We start from the raw sequence: 21,104 nt of genomic DNA on the forward strand, positions 1-21,104 counted from the left end.
GATGTATTATTCTGATCTTTGTGCGTGAATAAATTGTCATAAATTATTGCTTGTTGTGCATTTTCTCTCAAAAAAACTAAAATGAAATGAAAAGTGAAAAGGTATTAAGTTCATTTTGGGACTGGCTCCTTAATTATTTGAGAATCTCATTTGACCTCAGTGCAATATAAAGAGATGTGGGTTACTTTAATTTAGAAGCTACATGAAGCTAAATTAATGGTAGTTAGCAAAACTTCTTTAAATTTCTCATCTCTTAAGCCTTACAGGGAACTTTCCCTCCGGGGACACTGAAGTCCAGTTCTTTCATTTTGGTTGGGTATTTGGCTCATTAATGAAAGAAGGTTTTCTGGCTCACCTCTGCTTCAGACAGACTGTGAAAATGTCTGGCTTGCCCATCCATAGCCATGCATTTTCATCCTTTGGAAATGCATCTGACATTCAATGCTAGTCACTAAGGTTTACAGTCTAGAAGAGCAAGACAGAGCACAATTCATGGGCTGTTACATTCCAGAGTGCAATGAGTATGTTTTTAATTCAACTATTCATTGGCATATATATTTAATTTAAGATTGAAAATTCCCATATGGGAACTCCATTGGCTCCACTAATATATTAAAAGAACATCTTACTGAAACATATAAGATCCTGAGGGGACTTGACAGGGTGGATACTGACAGGATGTTTCCCCTTGTGGGAAACACTAGAACTAGAGGACACAGTTTAAAAATGCAGGGTTTCCCATTTAAGACAGAAATTAGGAGAATTTTTTTTCTCCCTGAGGGTTGTGAGTCTTTGGAATTCTCTTCCCCAGATAGCGAAAGAGGCTGGGTCATTGAATATTTTTAAAGCAGAGACAGATGAATTCTTGACTAACAAGGGAGTCAAAGGTTATTGGGAGTAGGCGGGAATGTGGAGAGGGGGAGTGGGGTGGAGCTACGATAACATTTTGAGGGCTTTGAGCTTTGCGTGAATTGGTCCCCAGCAACCGAGAGAGAATTCCTCTGTCCTCCCCATGATACCAAAGCTTGCCACATTCCTCCTGCTTGCCAACTTTTCAGTCACCATCTCCCTACCGTTTGCCATTTCCCTCCTGCTTTCTGTCCTTCCCAACTCCTTGCTTCCCTTTCCCAAACTCTCACTCTGAGTGTGGGCTTAGGGGAGGGGTGCTGGGAGTAGAGAAAGCGAGTGAAGGACCAGCAGAGGTAGCGAGCAGGAGGGAGATGACGCTAGCGATGCAGGGGAGACAAATGGCCCAAGGGCAGCTTGGTGAATACTGCTGGATCAAACTCGAGGTAGCAAAATGGAGGCCAGCTCCAACAGATCTCACAATAACCAGCCAGCCTCTTTCCACAGAGCACACTGGGGAGTTGTAAATCATAGCAGCCCATGGCAAGAGTTCCATTAGGCTGCTCCAAAGCCACCATTACAGCCTCGAACCTTGTGACCCAAATACAACCCACGGTTTGGGAACCTCTGTCTTATACTCAAATTCCTTTGTAGTAAAGGCTAAAATACACATGCTTAAAATAGTTATTTTGAATTGTTATTTTTATTAAACAGCTTCACTTTTTACTATTATAGAAAAAATATACAAACCCAAACGATGAGGCTTGCTCGTATTTCATTACATCAAATCTACCGAGAGTTTCATTTGACCTGTTAGGTCCATTAAAATCTTAACTTTTGAAGAGAGTAGCAGGTTTTTACAGAACGGCTGTATTGTAAATCAGGTTCTCTGATGGTAGTTTCAGTTTGAATTCTAGAAGGGTTAGTAAACATACACCAGGTAATGAAGTTGACTGTCTGAATCTCAATACTCGAGCTTCAGACATTTTGCTGAAACCTTTGTCCTTGCTGTGTCTTTGGCTCAGAGAATGTTTTTCTTCATACTTTGAAAGGTAACAAATTGGGTCGGAGCTCAAAATTATTTTTGGTGCAAAATTTCTGCATAGATTAGGGGGTTAGAAATTAATTTTTGGCCACTTTTAGGTGCAGAATAGGTGCTGTACTCAAAACGTAACCTGATCATGTGGACACAGCTAAGGGCACAAATTGGTCCCTAAATAGATAGGCTGCTAGCACCACTCATGCTGTTCATTTGTAGCTCAACCAATGGGAGTGTCCATGCATTGCTGAACCTATTTAAGGACAGTCGGCATCTCTTAAAGGTGAGGTGCATTTTTCTACAGGAAACGGTCATTGAAGTTTGTTGATGATGACAGGTGCTGGAGAGGCTGCAGGGGCCCTATTTTTTTCTGATACTGCAGTGGAAACATCAGTGGATGAGATCAGCAGGAGGAGATACTTCTCCTATCCTTCACATATCGGCAGGACGATATCAAGGCAAACTGCCAAGCATATGAGAGAGGTGGCAGAGTGGGTCAGTGTTAGAAGCACCACCCTAAGACAATGCAGGAACAAGTTCAATTACCTTACTAGGCTAACCAAACAAGCCTCCTAACTCATAGCTCTTATTTCTTTTTGCTCAGCCCCATACTACCTTCTGCTCCAGCATTAACTACACATCTTTTCACACAAACATATGAATTAGGAGCAGGAGTAGGCCACTTGGCCCCTCAAGCCTGCTCCGCCATCAATAAGATCATGGCTGATCTGATTACAACCTCAACCCCACATTTCTGCCTACCCCCGATAACCTTTCACTCCCTTGCTGATCAAGAATCTGTCTAGCTCTGCCTTAAAAATATTCAAAGACTCTGCTTCCACCATCATTTGAGGAAGAGAGTTCCAATGAAGAAGAGAGTTCCAAAGGCTCACTACCCTCTGAGAGGAAAAAATTTCGCCTCAGCTCTGTCTTAAATGAGCGACCCTTTATTTTTAAAAAAATGAACCCTAGTTCTAGATTCTCCACATCCATTCTGTCAAGACCCCTGAGTACCTTAAAGGTTTCAATCAAGTCACCTATTATTCTTATAAATTCCAATGGATAAAAGCCTAATCTGTCAAACCGCCCTTTCCTGGTAGTAGTCTAGTAAACCTTCTCTGAGCTGCTTCTAACACATTTACATCTCTCCTTAAATAAAGACACCAAAATGTACACAATTCTGCAGACATGGACTCACCAGTGCTCTGTACAACTGAAGCTAGCCCCCCTACTTTTGTAATCAATTCCCCTCACAATAAATTATAACATTCTATTAGCTTTCCTAATTACTTGCTTTATCTGCATACGAGGACACTCAGATCCCCCTAAATCTCAAAGCTCTGCAATCTCTCACCATTTAGATAATGAGCTTCTTTTTTATTCTTCCCGCCAAAATGAACAATTTCACATTTGCCCATATTACACACTATTTGCCAGATCTTTGTCCACTCACTTAACCTATTTATGTCACTTCGTAGCCTCCTTATGTCCTCTTCACAATTTACTTTCCTACCTACCATTGTGTTATCAGTAAATTTAGCAACCATTCCTTCATTCCCTTCATCCAAATCATTTATATACCTTGTAAAAAGTTGATTCCCCAGCACTGATCCCTGTGGCACACCACTCGCCACATCCTGCCAACCAGAAACAGACCCATTTATGCTAACTCGCTGCTTCCTGTTAGCTAGCTAATGTTCTATCCATGCCAATATGTTACCCCCATACCATGAAATTTTATTTTCCACAATAACCTTTGATGTGGCACTTTCTCAAATGCCTTCTGGAAATCTAAGTACAATACATCCACTGGTTCCACTTTATCCACAGCAGATGTGACTACTTCAAAGAGCTCTAATTAATTGGTTTAACATGATTTTCCTTTCTCAAATCCATGTTGACTCTGCCTGGTTACCTTGATTTTTTTCTAAGTGCCCTGCTATAACATCTTTAATAATAGCTTTCAACATTTTCTGTATGATAGATTTTAGGCTAATTGGCCTATAGTTTCCTGCTTTCTGTCTCTCTCCCTTTTTGAATAACGGTGTTACATTTGCTATTTTCTAATCTAATGGAACCTTCCCTGAACTTTGGAAAATTAAAATCAGTGCACCAATTATCTCACTAGTCACTTCTTTCAAGACCTTAGGATGAAGTCCATTCCAGACCTGGGGATTTGTCAGCCCACAGCCCCAACAATTTGCTCAATACCACTTCCTGGTGATTATAATTTTCTGGAGCTCCTCCCTCCCTTCCATTTCCTTCCTCCCAGGAATCTTCTCCAATTAGTTCAGCACACATATTTTCACCGCCTTCTGCTGGTACTGCAGCATGCTGTGCCTGCTACTCTACTCATGATTAGTGCCTTCACCTGCTCACATGTTGCCATCCTTCACACACCAATAACATCAGCATTCCACCTTCACAAAACACCCTCAAAACCTCTCATTACTCTAACACTGGCTCACCCCTTCTTTCAGGCCAAGCTCGCGCACAACAGGGAGCAGGTAGCTGGAGGAGGAAGGGCATGTTTCATCCAGGAGTAACCAATCATTGTTTGCCACAGGTTTTGAACACATGTACAGAAGGGTACAAGAAAGGAATACCTTTCCTGCCCTTTACTGTACAACAGTTCATAGGCCAACATGTCAGAAAGTTATATTTTTCCCTTGGCTGTCTGGTCAGCGCTTCAGATGTGAATAGGAACTGGGATATTGTGAGTATCATTTGGGGAGCATGTAACCTTTAATCTCCTGGTTGAGTTAAAGACAGTGGACCTGGGTGTAAGAAACCATTTGCTTTTCTGTGAGTTAAAGGAAGAAAATAAAGAGATTGAGGGGCAAGACTGGGGACTATGGGAAAGACTCAGCTTTGTGGGTATCATACAAACAACTAGATGTGTAAACCTTTGAGCTCATAGTTTAAAGTAAGACAGGGAGATGGATGAAAGAGGCCAATTATCCTGCAGTTTTAAAGGTAAAGCATAAACTGGATTGGGCATCTTCAGTTTCTGTGGGGTGTTTATAAAATGAGGACACAATTAAATTGAGAGAAGGGAGATTAGAGAAGATGAGCAAGGAGCAGGTCAATACCTTACTCTATGCCATAGGCAGTAGTGTAGATGATGTAATGGTCTTACAGGACATAAACAAAGACACAATGATATATGAAGAAGTTATCAAATCATTTGATATTTATTTTAGTCATCAGACAAACATCACAATAGAGAAGGCAAAATTTAATAGGCAAGCCCAAAGACCAGAAGAAAGCATAGATTACTATATTAATGAGCTATATTGATAGTGGAAATTTTGGAACATGGAGCCCTGGAAGGAAAATTAATTCAGGATTTCACTGTTCTGGGAGTCTTAGAAGAGACATAATTGGATTTTTTGCAGTCAAGGGACGATCATAGCCTGTGCAGGGAACAAGGCAGGCAGAAGAGAGAAAGCAAAACAAAATCTTTGTTCGAGGTGAAAAAGAAATCTCATTGAAAAAAAGGTTGATACAGTCCAGTACAGTACATAGAAATTGCAGCACACCTAACCCCAAACCGAGCCACCATTATTCAGTATTCTCGTTGTGGCGGGAAAAGACTGCATTAGCGTGAAGAATGCCCCTCCAAAAATCCAAAAATATGGAGTGCCATTGTTGCAAGAAGAGAGGCACAATTTCAAATCAGTTTGCCACAGCAAACAGCTCTTAACAAAACAATTAATGGACAAACGGCCAAATACCATTCAAGAAGTTTAAGACATTCAAGTAGAAGGAGAAAAGAGAACCCGAAGTGCCATTCTTGGGTCAAATTACAGGATCAAATGGGAACTGTTGGAGTGCAGATATTATGGTCAATTAACATAAAACAAACTTTAATTAGGCACTGTTCTAGGAGTTTCAATTCTTTCAGATACAGAAATGTGGTTAAAACCAGACATACCCCAACCATAAGACTCCACAGGCCAGGAGGCATTCAGCTGAAAGTCAAGGGACAGTTGGCTGCTGAACTCCAGCACCAAGGAAGAAAAATCACAGAAATTTTGCATGAAATCCACAATCAAGAATGTTCACTGTTAAGCTGGAAAGCTTGCATAGATCTACAACTCAACTTTAAAGGAGTTGGATTGGAAAACCTTGAGGAAACCAGACAGGAGATTTCCCTGGAACAGCAGATGAAAGGACCAGACAAAAATGTACAAGGCAAACAACAAAGTACAGCAGATGCATTGTTATACATTCCTGTTGGTAAGCCTGCACAGGAGGACATAAATCTTATTGAGGATGTAGTCATAAAGCTCACTGACTACAAAATTCCTACCAGCAATTACACGGAAGCTGAACAAAATATGGCAAGCACAGAAAACAGTTGAAGAACGTGTTAAAATAAGAGAACACTGGCAAAAGTCGATGGCCAGAATATGTTCCAAATGATCTCATCCTAAAATAGTACTTCAAGCAACACAGACGTTTCAGTATCGTGGATGACTTGTTAACCTACAATGAGAGACACAACTGATCATACTGAGAGTCCTTAGATTCGAGATCCTTTAAAGAATACACAGGGGACACCTGGACATTTCAAAGTGTCATGCTGGGGCATGTAATTCAGTTTGGTAGCCAGAAATCTCAAAATTATTTGAGGACATTTGAGCTACATCCCCTGTGCTTAACAGAATAAGTGGATAGTTAACACAGAAAAATCCAGCTTGATGTTTTGTGTAGTTTTGTCATCAAATCGTGGGATGCTGTTAGTGCACAAGGTGTCGTCGGTTTGTTCAAAAAATGCTGAAATCAAGTTCAATGGATGGAGGAGAAGATGATTTGCTGTGGACTGATGATTATGAACCCGAAAGCTGATTTGGAGTTGGATCCTAATACTGATTCCATAGCCAAAGTGACTCAGGATGAACTCTATGAACTCCTTGCGTTGGATGTTGAAGACGATGAATTTGACTGTTTTTAAAACATTATGAGATGGATTTTTACCTCATTGAGCAGGCTTGGCGGGGTGGGCAGGAAGCTGTCCGCCACCCACGGACCGTGATTTCACGCTGGCGGGCCAAGTAAGACCTGCTTAGTGTGAAACGTGAGTGGCAGCGCTCAGCACTGCCTGTGTGGGCGGGGGAGAGGATGCCAAGCATGAACTTCGTGCAGGCGCACACAGGGAAAGCTCCCTAAGGCACAGAGCTACCTCAGGAAGATGAACAGTTTAAAACATGAAAATTGTGATTCTGTCACATGAGCAGGGACATATAAATGAAATGGTAACATTTTTATTTTATTTTTATTTCTGGTTGGAAACCTCATCTCGCCTGTGAATGAAATTTCTTAAAAAATGCAAAGGAGGCTTGACCTTTTCGCCTGCCCACCAACTGTAGGGGCAGCAAAAATTTCTTTCAATTATAACTTTAATGGCCTTAATAGGCCTTTTATTTATCGGTGGGTGTGCTGCCGACTCTGGTGCTTGCCCACCAACTGAAATAGTGTGCAAGTGCGCGATGACGTCGGGATGCTCGCAAATGACATCATCGCGCGTCATTTTACAGTCGGTCATGTTGGGCACACGCCCGCCCAGTGAGCTAAAAATTCTGGTCTATGTTTTGTGCTTCAAACTATCCTAGGAGAATTGTTTCATTAAATAAAATGTGACACGTGTTATTTCTTTTCTACATTTCAAAATAGCGCCCATCTACATCAACACTAGGCGTATAAGTCAACCAATGATTTTGGAAGGATTTTTCAAAACTTCAAAGGTCTACTTATATGTCAGGATCAATGGTAACTGAGATAGCATTTCAACATGATTGAAGTACATAAGATCCTGAACGATCTTGACAAGGTGGACGTGGAAATTATGTTTCCTCTTCTGAGTAAGTCCAGGACTAGGGGGCACTGTTTTAAAAGTAGGGGGCATTCTTGATGAGGAGAAATGTATTTCTTTGAGAGTTGTGCGACTTTGGAACTCTCTACCTCAAAAGGCGGTGGAGGCAGGGTCATTGAATATGACAGAGGTAGATAGATTCCTGTTAGGCAAGGGAATCAAAGGTTATTGGGGGTAGATAGGAATGTGGAATTAGTAATACAAACAGATCAGCCATGATCTTGTTGCATTGTGGAGCAGGATCGACGGGCCGAATGGTCTACCTCTGCTCCTATTTCGAAGGTTTGTATGAAGGTACCCATTAATAACTTTTTTAAAAATTGAATTAAAAATCAGAAGAAACAGCCAGGCCACCACAGTACATGGGGTGGGGAGGTGAGGAATTCCTCTACAGGACAGCCTTTGGCTTTACCTGCTCCCAGGCAGACAGGGAGGGCCTTTAGGCCTTGCTGGAGTGCTGATTACCAGTCTGTCTCTCGATGCATGCCTCCAGACAATTAAACTGCCTCCTGTTGTGTCAGGAAACTGGGAGCCAAGCTAGAAAATTCTGGTTGGCCTCCTTTAAACTACTGGTCATTTAGCTGGCTTTATACTTCTGGTGGCACTAAAGAGCTTGCATGTCCAAGAGGAAGCCCAGAAAAGACGGCAAGAAGCTTAATAACCAAATGCCTGTGAATGGAATGAAGGTGCCAAGGACCTGTGTTCAATTCAATCAACTATGTAGAGTGCCATTTTGTTAGATCTCTTGGCATGCACAGATTTTTGTTTCTATCATTAAAAAGACTCTTAATGAGCCTAACTGGCTGCCCGCCTTGTGTGCAAATGGTATTGGGGAACCGTCATGGCAGCTGGCACCGTTTATTTTGGAGCCAGTCCACCTCCAATTCCAAAATCAGTGGGGCCCAACAATCCTGCCCATGAAACTGATGAAACTCAGGCAACTGAGGTAGGTGCAAGTGAATGACAATCTGTGCTGGGGTTTGAGTTGATCAGTTAGTTGCATTACCATCCTTGTCATTGTCATTGCAGGAATTGGAGACTATTTTGAAGGCAAGGGGTTTTATTCTATATTCCAACTGTACTGTGACCTGCAATGTACTGATTCCCATATAATCTGGTAACATATTGAATTGCTGCTGTGGAACCTTGCTGTCCACAAACAGACTGCTGCATTTTCTACAATAAGATGGTGGCTTTGGGCTGGGTTATATGCTGAGGACAGTCTCTCCAGACCCCAGCGTGAATTTCAGGAATGAGTTTGCCCCTGGTTGGCTGGTTTGCCTTGCTTTAATTTAACGGCTGATGGGCCTTTAATTATCCTGAGGTGAGACCTCCTCCCCTCTCCAGGAGAAAGTCCTGCCTCATAGAGCTGTTGGCCAATCGGAGGCTGGCAGCTCTGCAGTACCAGCAGTGCCACCAGGAGTGGTACCCACTGCCGGCACTGCAGGAAGTCCAGGAGGAAGAACAGTTATGGATGCCCTAGAACCCAAGGAAGTCTGGAATCTCATCAGGACCAAGCTGGCAGGCCCCTGGCAAAGGGCATGGGTCACATGTTAGACAGGGCAGGATTGGGGAGGAATAATAGTGTGGTGGGGGCTTTTGGTTTGCATTGGGGACCCAGAAAAGAGGCACCGCCCCTTTCACTGGCCATAATCCCGCAGGGTCAAGCCCATCACTAGTCAATGGGCTTCTGGCTGGGGCACCGCCTCAGGGTCCTGCCCACGACTGGGCTGGAAAATCCTGGCCTTAGTGTTTAGCTCAGACTGGTTTAATGAGGGATCAATTCATGCTGGGTGCAAGCCTTTCCTACAGCACCCTTTTTTACAAGTCTACCCATCTGCTTTCCTGCCCGCAGGTGGCCTGCAAAATTCAGCCCTACAATTCAAGAAGTCACTCTGGCTGTGAAGCACTTTGGGAAATCCTGTGGCCATGGAATGTGGTTTACAAAATGCAACTTCTTTCTTTCATTGCTGCAGATATAAGTAGCAATATCATTAACCTAATTGTTCAAAAACACAACACAGTGACGTTAATTACAGTAAAATGCATCAACACTTGTGAGTGGTCAGTATGACACAGACTCATCTGGAATTCTTTCTAATCTAAGCAAGCAAACAAAAAGGTTTTCGGTTTTCCAAACATTCTTGGATACTTTAGGACACTCCATTTAGAGTTCTATATGTTAAGATGGCTAGCAAAGTAGTTCATACAAAAACATTATAAAAACAGATTTTATGGCATGGTATGAAAGATGCTATTACTCTGCAGAGCGTTTACACTGACCCAGGTCACTAGTTTATTTTATGTGAGGGCTGACTTTTTAATATAACATTTGCATCAGTATATCAGTATCATTTAATTCTTAATAATGATTGTAAAACTTGGATTTATATCATTTTAAATTCCAGTGATAAACAATACCTTCTCATTCAGGAATCAGTGTGTTACACATTTACCAAAAAAAAAGTTAATGACGAAAGGCTATCTTGAACTGAAACTTTAATTCTGTCTCTCTCCATGGATGCGGTTTGACCTGCTGAGTATTTCCAACATTGTTTGTTTTTATTTCAGATTTCCAGTATCCACAGTATTTTGCTATTGAATTGATCCCTAATTAAACTGATCTGAGTTAAACACTAAGGCCAAGATTTTCTGGCCCATTCGTGGGCAGGACCCACTGTGGGTGAGGCGGTGCCCCAGCCAGAAGCCCATTGACTAGCGGCAGAACTGGAAGATCGCGGCGGTGGGTGGGTGCGGAAAATCCCGCCCTAAGTTGAAGCATTGGCCACATTATTCTTTTGGTTCCATGCACTCTGAGATTTTATCAATACTTACAGGATTTTGTGAAACCACTTCCTTGTCATTGGCCACCACCATAAGTTGGATAAGTGTAAAGACTGAGTTAAACACGTAGGAGAAAAATAAATTCTTATGGAGGGTTATCCTCTGACAGCTGAGGCTTCTGGAAAAAAAACAGAGCAGAAGTTTAGAATTAGTAGCACCTGGTCGGTCCAGGCTCCGTGAAAAGACTTCAGTATCCAGAAAGTGAATACGGTTTTTAAAAATTACAAACATGGTGCTCTGTGTTATTCATGGTTTACAATAGTGTGCACAATTAAACCTTTAACCATTCTAGCCTCAGAACAATGCCTTTTATCTTCCACAGAAAATTTATTCTGTAGCCACAAAGGGAATGATGAAGCACGTTATGAACTGATTTTAAGCTTTGTCTTTGTGGAGTGCAAAGGAGAACCTGAATGACTTTCTCTTCAATGGAATTTCCTCCCTGCAGTTAATGCCCAAGGCAGTAAAGACAGAAGTCTTATCTGCAACGCCTCTCTCAGGCTGACTGTCATATGTCAGTGTCAGAGAGTATGACTGCATGCTGGATTAGCAGGCCAGCTTCAGAATTTATTTACATTGTTTACCAGTATTGTGATAATGCAACAAAACCCAACATTGGATGATGAATTTGGATAATAGTCTGTCACAAGGGCATGTGCCTTCCAGAAGGTTAAAGGACACTCTTAGCAATTCATGTTAGAGTTTCAATTCTCACCCTACCATTAAGACCTCTGAATCATTTAACAACTGTTTTACACAAACAGCAGCTGTCAGTTGCAATGTGGAGTTTGCATGCCCTGCTGTACATTCAACTAAATATAACATTTATCACAACTTTTTGGGGCAGCCTCTAGTGGTCACTCTAAAGAATAATGGTTTGGCTGCTTGAGCCTCAGTAAACTGATGGCATTATGCAAAGTGCATGCTGCGATCATTGTGAATCTTCAGAAAGGGACCTGTAACAAGTATTAGAGCTGTGATTTACATATGTCTTGGGACAAATGTCAGTTAAAGCTGAGGGCCCTTGATGAGTACAGGGCACTCTAACCAATAATAATTGTGGCACATTTCCTGAGTGGAATGAGCACATGCACACTGCATCCATATTCGACTCTTCAGGGACCATTAATTGCCTGAAAAATGGGAACTCCATAAAATAATTTCTAGGCCTCGCTTTGTTCCACCCAGATTAACCTCTCTACCCCATCCCTGTTGTTTCTTGCTGTTTGAACAAAGCAACAAATCTCCTGTTTGGTCTTTGGATCATCAGTTTCCCTAATGGTATCTTCCTTTAGAGTCCAAAAAGCAGTGGTTTAGCTGTAGTTCTAATTTAGCAGCCTCTTCCTCCCCTCAGTTACCATTACCTCAGTTGTGTAACCTCCCACTCTTGCTTTTAGACCCTTGTCATCTTTTATGATGATTATCATGAAGTTGTTGTCCTCAACCTTGAATTTATTGAGAATTTAGTAACACAATCCATTGCAGTGGAGAAATATATAACAACCCTGAGTTGCTTGTTATTCTGTCTCTTCCTGACCCGCAGCTTTATCAGAGGATAATTTGGGTGATAAATCTCCCATGAGAGAAGAACATTAAGGTAGTGATCTGTGTTTATAACAGTCTACCAAGTGAAATTATGCCTTAAATTGCTTCTAACATAGAAATCTTTCAAAAATATTTTGAACTAATATTTATCTATGCTTAAAGCAGTGCACCAAGTTAACTTGCACCTTAAGTCATAGCAACTCCCAATAGTGACAACAGCTGGAATGTAAATCCGCTAGTCAACAGCCTCACTGGCGAGCTAAAAGACTTCCAAGCCGTAACTTCCGAGGTCCCAGTGTCATATTATGGGGGCGGGTGGGTGGGTGGGGGGTGGGGGGTGGGGGGGTGGTGGTGGGGGTTGGTGAGGTAACCCCAGAGATGGGCTGGGGAATCACCTTTCGATGTTCCCATGTAAAGTTTGCAAACTTCCCCTGGGCAATTACTGCACGGGGAACCACCTGAAAATGTGATCTAAATCGCAAAGTTCAGATGGTCCCGACTGGGTTACACCAATAGTTACCCAGAAAAAGCTGGAACATATGAACATTATGAATTAGGAGCAGGAGTAGGCCACTCAGCCCCTAGAGCCTGCTCCACCACTCAATAAGATCATGGCTGGTCTGGATATAGCCTCAACCCCATATGTCTGCCTACCCCCGATAACTTTTCACCGCCTTGTGAATCAAGAATCTAAACAGTTCTGCCTTAAAAATATTCAAAGACGCTGCTTCTATTGCCTTTTGAGGAAGAGATTTCCAAAGACTCACTACCCTTAGAGAAAAAAATTCCCATCTCTGTCTTAAATGAGCGACCCCTTATTTTTAAATAGTGACACTTAGTTCTAGATTCTCCCACAAGACAAAACATCCTCTCCACATCCACCCTGTCAAGAACCTTCAGGATCTTAAAGCTTTCAATTAAGTCATCTCTTACTCTTCTAAATTCCAACCTAACCTGTCCAGCCTTTCCTCATAAGACAACCCGCCCATTCCTGGTATTAGTCCAGTAAACCTTCTTTGAACTGCTTCTAATGCATTTATATCTTTCTCTAAATAAGAAGACCAATACTATACACAATATTCCAGATGTGGTCTCACTAGCTGAAGCATACAACTGAAGCATAACCTCTCTACTTTTGTAATCAGTTCCCCTCACAATAAATGATAACATTCTATTAGCTTTCCTAATTACTGGCTGTACCTGCATACTAACCTTTTATGATTCATGTATTAGGACACCCAGATCACCTCTGCACCTCAGAGCTCTGCAATCTCTCACCATTTAGATAATAAGCTTCTTTTCTATTCTTGCTGCCAAAATGAACAATTTCACATTTGCCCACATTATATTTCATTTTCCAGATCTTTACCCACTCATTTAACCTATCTATGTCACTTTGTAGCCTTCTTAGTCCTCTTCACAATTTACTTTCCTACTATCTTCATGTCATTAACAAATCTAGCCACCATTTCTTTGGTCCCTTCATCTAAATCATTTATATAAATTATAAAAAGTTGAGGCCCCAGCACTGTTCCCTTTGGCACACCACTCGTCACATCATTCAACCAGAAAAAGGCCCATTTATGCAAACTCTCTGCTTACTGTTGGCTAGCCAATCTTCTATCTATGCAAATATGTTATCCCCTACACCATGAGTTTTTATTTCCTGCTATTATCTTTGATGTGGCACTTTATCAAATGCCTTCTGGAAATCTAAGTACCATACATCCAGGATAAAAGACTAAAACCATTTCTAACTTCTGGGTAACTATTGTACAGATCCAGACAGACCTCCGTCATGGGACATCCCCCTACCCTTGATCCCCAGGGGTCACCCCCTACCTCCCAGCTACCACACCCCCCTGCCCACTGGACTCCCCAATCTCCGCAAACCCCAGGAGTATACCCCACTCCCCAATTACCCCACCCCACAGGATTCCCAAAACCCCCAAGGGGACTCTTCTCCCCACCCTGCCAGGGCTGACACTCACCCTCACACCCTCCCAGGCCCGGCCTGACCTGACCCGAGGCCTGATAACCCCTACCCCAGCCCAGACCTGACTCGAGGCCTGACGCCACCCCCCGAAGCCTGGCACCCTCCTCCATGCCTTCCCCAGGCACAACCCTACCCGACCTGATCCGTGGCCAGCCCAACACCCTCCTGTCCACGTCGCCATCCAGGCCCCGCCCAACCCAACCCAAGACCCGGCACACTCCTTCCCACAGAGTCCAGGCTTGACCCAAGGCCTGATGTCCCCCAGGCCCAACCCGACCAATTCCGACCCATGACCAGCCCAAAACCCTCCTTCCCATGTCACCATCCATGCCCGACCCAACCCAAGGCCCTGCACCTTCCCCCCCAACACAGTCCAGGCTTGATCCAAGGCCTGACGCACCCCCAAGGCCCAATCCGACCTGACCCAAGGCCCAACACCCTCATTCATCCTCCCACAGTCCTGGATCGACCCCACCTGCAGCCCGACACCCTCTCCCCCACCACCAGCCCCACAGGGCTGCTCTGAGGCCTAACCGACCACCACCCCTTCTGCCGGCCAGGCCCAACATCCCATCCTCCCAGGACCCCCAGGTCTGACCTGAGCCAAGGCCTGAGGTCTCCAACCCCACCGAGGCCTGACACCCTCACCCCTGCCCCTCCCAAGCCCGAGGTCCGACGTCCCCAATGTCCAAACCCCCCGACCTCTGACCCTCCCAACATCGCACCCCCGACCACCAACCCCCCAACTCCGACCTGCTGACCTCTGACCCCCCCGACATCTGAACACCCTGACATCTGATCCCCCCACCCAAGCTCAAATCCCTGCATATCCCCCAAATCCTATCTCCTTACATTAGACACTTACCTTCTCCCTGGCCTGTTCAAGGACCTTTTAATTTCAATGGACCTTTAAACTTACCTGGTTTATGGCAGCTGGTGCAATTAGGGATGGGCAATAAATGCTGGCTTTACTAGTGACACCCAAATCCCATGAAAGTGTAAAAATATTCAAAGAAAGCAAGGTTGTTGATGGGACAGTAGTTTGCAAGGACAGAGAATTTGAGATCTGCTTTAATAAGAGGGGTGTTGCCTGCATTTTTGAAAAGGTGGAGGGACAGCAGCTGTTGAGACAAAATTACATACAATAACTGCTAGCTTGGGGGAGGAGGGGCTAGGGATGGAAGTTGGGTGCTTAGCAGTTTAGTGGGAATGGGTCAAATGACAAAGGTAGATCTCGGGTAAACTCAGAGGTAGCATGAGATGAGATGGGAAAAGAACTAGAGGAAAAGACAGGATTAGGTTATGAATAATGGGAAACAGGGGATCTTAGTATAGACATCTGCTGTTCTACAGTACTAACTGGCACATAGCCAAAGCCTTTCTCACTTAATTTCAGCATCCACTTCCGATTGCCAAGCCAATTTTCAATCCAGCCGGCATAATTATCATAGTCATCATACTTAGGCTAAAATGCTGTCAAATCAGTCTTGTTTTCAATCCATACACTGGTGAAAATAGGCTGGATTTCCATGGAGTCTGGGAAACTATAAAAATGGCAGCTAGGATTCGATTCCTGGATTTCTAATTATCACCAGGGCCTTTTAAGGATGCGGGCTGGTTTGCGGCATGAGCCCACACCCTGCACTCCTGACCTGGCTATCTCCATTGCAGTGATAGGCTTATCCAAGACCTCCACAGTTTTCATGGGGTCGGACCAGGCTTTCAAAGAGTCATGGTTCATGGCACCTCAGAGGAGTTTACATGAGGGAATCATTTGAAAGGTAAATTCAAAAGGTCCTTCTCATGCCCCTAATGGCATCTAATGCCCCCACTCATCTCCGATGGCTCCTCATGCCCCAAATGCCACCCAATGCCCCCAGGCTTGTGCCGCCCCATGCGAAGGTATTCCCCACAACCAGCTCTTTAGGTCCCTCATGCGCCCATTGCCAAGGAATGCCCCCAACCAACCCCTATGGCTCCTCATGAACCCATGCCAAGCAATGGTCCATTCGCCCACTATACACTGTGTAGAACCAATGAACATATAGGCTGGAATCGTGTCAGATTTACACAAAGTGCAGTAGCGGGCAGGTAAAATGATGTTTTACTCACTGGCCGTGCTGGTGGGTTTTCACGCAGTATCATCCCAAACCCGCTGCATTACTTCTGCATTCCCAGGAAACACGCCATTTTCATGGTGGGTGGGTTCTCATTTGCCCATCACACCAGCACCTCGCTGCTTCATCATACCAGATGCCATATTTAAAGTCCAGCTGCGCACACACATCTCAATGCTTCCAGCCCACAACTAATACAGGGCAGATGTCCACAAAAGGCAAAAGGATTGCAGACCCCAGGTTTAATGATGCATCACTGGAATGTCATTTTGATGCCATGGAGGCCTGCCGTGATGTCCTCTACCCCCGCTCTGGCCGCAGGACAGGCAGCGGCATCACCATAACAGTCGGTGGCAGCGGTGGTCAGTGCCAATGCTGCACAGAAGACGTTGGCCATCCAATGCAGGTAGAGGGTGAATGACCTCATCAGTGCATCCAGGGTTTGGCAACCTCTTATCACTCTAAGTTCACACACTCAAGCCCATCACACATTCACTGGCATCTCACTCACTGCCAGCTCAAGGAACATCACCACCCATTCTCATACATACCCTTACATGTCCATCTGGCCTCATCACCTCTGAAACTGCCTCCTCAGCCCTCACCATCTTGAGGCCACTTGTACAGATCAACAAGTGTCCCCACACACCTTGGGATACCCTCCTTCCCCAGTACTGCCCTCAGTCTGCAGCCTCTCCCCTTGCATGAGGCCACTTCTCCCCTTCCCTGCAGCCATTGAAAAGCCAACCATATATATCTGATTGAGTAGGTAGAGTCCTACCTGTTAGCCCCCTAAAAGTAATGTGGTGCTGCCTGCGAAGCCTGGCACTGCGAGTGCTGACCGAAGCAAGGTAGCCAAACAAACCTTGAAGTCCTGAGTGAAGTGCAGCCTGCCAGGTGCACGTCGCTTATGTGCTGTTGTGAAACACATCAGCGTGTTTTCTTGCCGCATTGTCTGACGATCCAGCGGGCAGGGAGTGGGGATGAGTCCGGCAGGCTGGCCTTATAATGATATGCTGATGTATTACAATGTATTTCCCGATGGCTGGAAACGCGGCCTGCTATTGGCGGGTGGAGTGGACGATCAGAAACCGATTTTTGGCCTTCTCGCCATATTGTCCACTCACAATACCGAAAACGCCCAAAGCCGGTGGGCATGTTAAATCCCGACCATAGTGACAATAGGTTATGTAAAAAAAAAATTTTAAAAGAGCATATCATGGATAACTTTCCACTTTCCTAAAAAAACTCCTATACCAAAGTGTCAATCATCTAGACCTTTAAAGTATCAATAACAGAAACGCAAGCTCCTGAACCCTCTTTACCTGGTGTAAATAAACATTGTGAAATTCACAGCATAGAACAGAAAGCCAGAGCTGTTAATTAAGCATTCTTTTTTCCTCTGGGACTTAGGTGTTTCAACAGGCTAATGTATTTCCGGGCTCTCAGCCAATAATACATAATGAGGTTTGGCTAAGAGCCCAGAATTCCAGATCTCCCATAAAAAAGCCCACACAGACTTTCCTGGAATTTGAGAGAATTAAACAGTTAGCTTTTGACTGGCAGGTCCAAGCCTTAAAAATGGACTGCACCCACAAAGGGTTAAGAGAAATAGAACTGCTAAAGGAGTTTAAAAACTGTCTCCCAACTGTCTCAAAGCTCACATTGAGGAACAATGGATTTCAAAAGCTAGGAGGGCAGCCATGATAACTGAGGACTACAATTTAACCCAAAAGAACCTCTAAACACAAACAAGTTTGGATCTAATAACTCCTACTAGCATGGGAAAGATAAGGAGATAGCTGGAATAGAAACAGACTCCAGAGGAAGATTAGAGAAGACAGAGCAGATAAATCCTCAACTTGAAAATGAAAGAACTTGAAAAGTAAATCAGCAGGACATGCCCTGCTTGCTTCCAGTGTGGAGAGCCTGGACACGTAAAAGACAAAGGGAGAGCTGCGGTCAGAACTGTATCCATAACCTTGCAAGTACTGAGCCCAGACTTAAACTGGATGGGGATAAGACAAGATAACTGCCAAGACCTCTTACACAAAGGGACAATGTCTCCTTTTGTATCACAAGCTCCAGGAAGATAATTGACCACTTTGAGAGATAAAGGGTGTTTTCAAACATTGCTTGTAGTAAAGACTACTGGGTTGCCGCCCGAAAGCAGGACAAACAGTGCAAGTAAAAGGACTTTCTGGCACATGATTAAAGGTTCCCCTAGTAAAAATTCACCTGTTGAGTAAGCGGGTCACCAGTGCAGTGACAGCTGAGGTTGTGCCGAACTTACCCATAGATGGAATGGACCTTTTGTTGGGAAATGACTTGGTGGGGCACCAGATGCTGTGTCCAGAAGGTCAACAGCCGTCTATGGAGACTGAGGAAACAGAAGGGAACCAGAAAAATTTTGTTCAGCTGCAGAGAGCTGAAGAAATCCCTAACTTCTGACAGTGGGTGATAGAGTCAATAAGGATTAGAGAAATAGACGGAAAGCCAGAGGACTTTCTGGAAGCCAGCAGAAGGCCAAATGAGGTAAAAAGGGTCAAGGTGTAACACATAAAAGTCAAAGAGGTCAAAACTAGGCCAGTAGAGTACAACTAGGCCAAGGCAAAGCCCATAGGATTTTAGAAGAATGAACGGGCTGAAGCAGTGGTCTGGTCAGCTAACCTTCTTTCAGGATTTAAAAAGGGACAGAGAAAGTTCCCAAGCTGGCAGGCAGACAGTGAGGGAGATGCCTCAACCAACTGAAGTGCCACAGGGCAGTGCAGCAGAAGCTGGCCAGCCAACTGTGGGCATTAGTGTCTCAAAAGAACATGGGGCAGATTGGGGACCAACTCATGCCCAAAGTAACAGAAAAGAAGAACTTCTTAAGATGAACCGCATTTGTGAAAGCCACAGGAGAGTACATCACTGGATTAGGTTCAAAACCTCAATCCATCTGAACCCAGAAGTTCAATTTCCAAGACAACTAATGTTAATGTGCAGGGACGGAGCCAAGACTCCTCACAGGGATCTAAAAACATTGCACTCTACCACATCACCCAAGAAATATGAATCATCAATTGGCCAAAACCTCAATTATCAGACTCCTGGATTGTGGAAGCAGCCATGAAAGGTTTAAGGGCCTTACTGATAGCCCAACAAAATAGAATATTTTAGATATTACAAACTTTGAAACAGAATCCAGTCTTGTGAAACCTGACTCCTGCCTAGGAGCTAGCATGGAGTCTGACCTTCCACCAACTGCTAACAGCATTGAGAATCATCATGTCTGTTACAGTTACAATTCCCAAAACCTTGTGTACCAATACTCATGAACACTCACCAGATAATACATAACTTGGGATTTTAAGAAAAAGGGAATGCGACTGTGGCAGTTCCAGATTACCGTGCACGAATGTCTGAATGTATGAAGAAGTTAATCTGTACATTTTTCTTTTGCTTTGCATGGAAGACATGTTTAAAAAAATGCCAAGATTCTATTTTTTTTCATTTGATGAAGGCATGTCATGTGACAGTATATTCTGAACTTCAGTTTTAAAATATAAAAAAAATTTTGATGACAAAAGGCTGCAAAATGTGACTGCCTGAGGATCATCTGATATTTCTTGTGGATTGGAAGCACTACCCTGACTCAAGAGGGAACAAAAAGAACCATCCAGGCTGATGTTGACTCAATGCTCTTTTCCTGATACTAATTCAAAAGACTATCATCAATTGAATGGGTCTTTCAAATGCAAAGACACTGGCTGGCTCAAACTCTCAAAGTGTGAAATCCACAACACAAGATATATAATTGACCAATGCACCCACCTTATTTGAAAAAGGACTTTGGACTTGTGAGGTCACATGAGGAGACAGCTTTTTTAATGTCAGCCTAAGTTGTTTCCAGACATAGTTCTACTAAAAGCCATCGGACCCACTGCAAGTCATCCAAGCTGCCAAGGTAATAAACAACAATACCTCAAAAGTGGGAGAAAGCCTCCCCCCCAACCAACTTCAGGTTCATCTGAGTACCAACCTCCTTGAAATTCAACTACAAGAAGCATCATAGCTCACTGAGAATCCCCTGCTTTACAAGACTCTCACTTCACTTGAAACATCAGCTTCATCTAAGAAACTACAAGCCTGCCATAAAAGAGCCTGAGAAAACTACAAGTTGTAGCTGTATTGCTTTACCTTCATCTGTACCTAATCTTTGTGTGTATGATTGTATGTGTGAGACGGGTGAGTGAGATGTTTTGTTTTAAATGTTGTGTGTGAAAATAAATAACCTTCATTATTTTAAAACTCACAAAAAGCTTGCTGCTGGAATTATTTAATTGGAACAATCATTCTGAGGGTAAGAAAGCGTACACCTCTTACAAACAAACATGTTGATCATGGGCAGAAAAATGAGCTCATAAATCTTGTCCATGCCAAAATTCTCTCATTCATTTCAGCATTTTGTGCTTGTTACAAAAATATATTGATACAAATTAATGGATTATGCTCTTTTAAGAGATAAGAGTGATTTCTTAAAAAATGGCCTTGGAAACAGTTTTCAGATAATCTAAAGACTTTAAATTTTAGAATCCTAAATATTCTCAAAGTCATGGGCTGGATATGACCCACTCAATCGCTGATGCCATGTTGAATAGACACATGCCACTCCTGCATGGGTTATTTCTTCTATGGTGTCAGTAGTGTGATGATGCCCAGAGGTGATAACTCATCCACTGAGTTAAAATCTGCAGGTACAGCAAGTAATTGAGAAGGCTAATGGAATGTTGGTGTTTATTGCAAGGGGGATGGAGTGTAAAAATAGGGAAGTCCTGCTACAACTGCATTGGTGAG

The 21,104-nt window shown here is 43.5% G+C and overlaps 1 protein-coding gene across 1 annotated transcript in view; it reads right to left on the reverse strand.

The window, feature by feature from the left end:
- Positions 1–21,104, reverse strand: part of calcr (calcitonin receptor) — a 403,965-nt gene that overhangs the window by 138,176 nt on the left and 244,685 nt on the right. Inside the window, exon 10 of the mRNA XM_041184474.1 lies at positions 10,599–10,725. Coding sequence (XP_041040408.1) covers positions 10,599–10,725 — 127 coding nt within the window. The remainder of the gene's footprint in view (positions 1–10,598; positions 10,726–21,104) is intronic.

The sequence above is a fragment of the Carcharodon carcharias genome, chromosome 3 (assembly GCF_017639515.1).
Source record: "Carcharodon carcharias isolate sCarCar2 chromosome 3, sCarCar2.pri, whole genome shotgun sequence".
NCBI classification, from domain to species: domain Eukaryota; kingdom Metazoa; phylum Chordata; class Chondrichthyes; order Lamniformes; family Lamnidae; genus Carcharodon; species Carcharodon carcharias.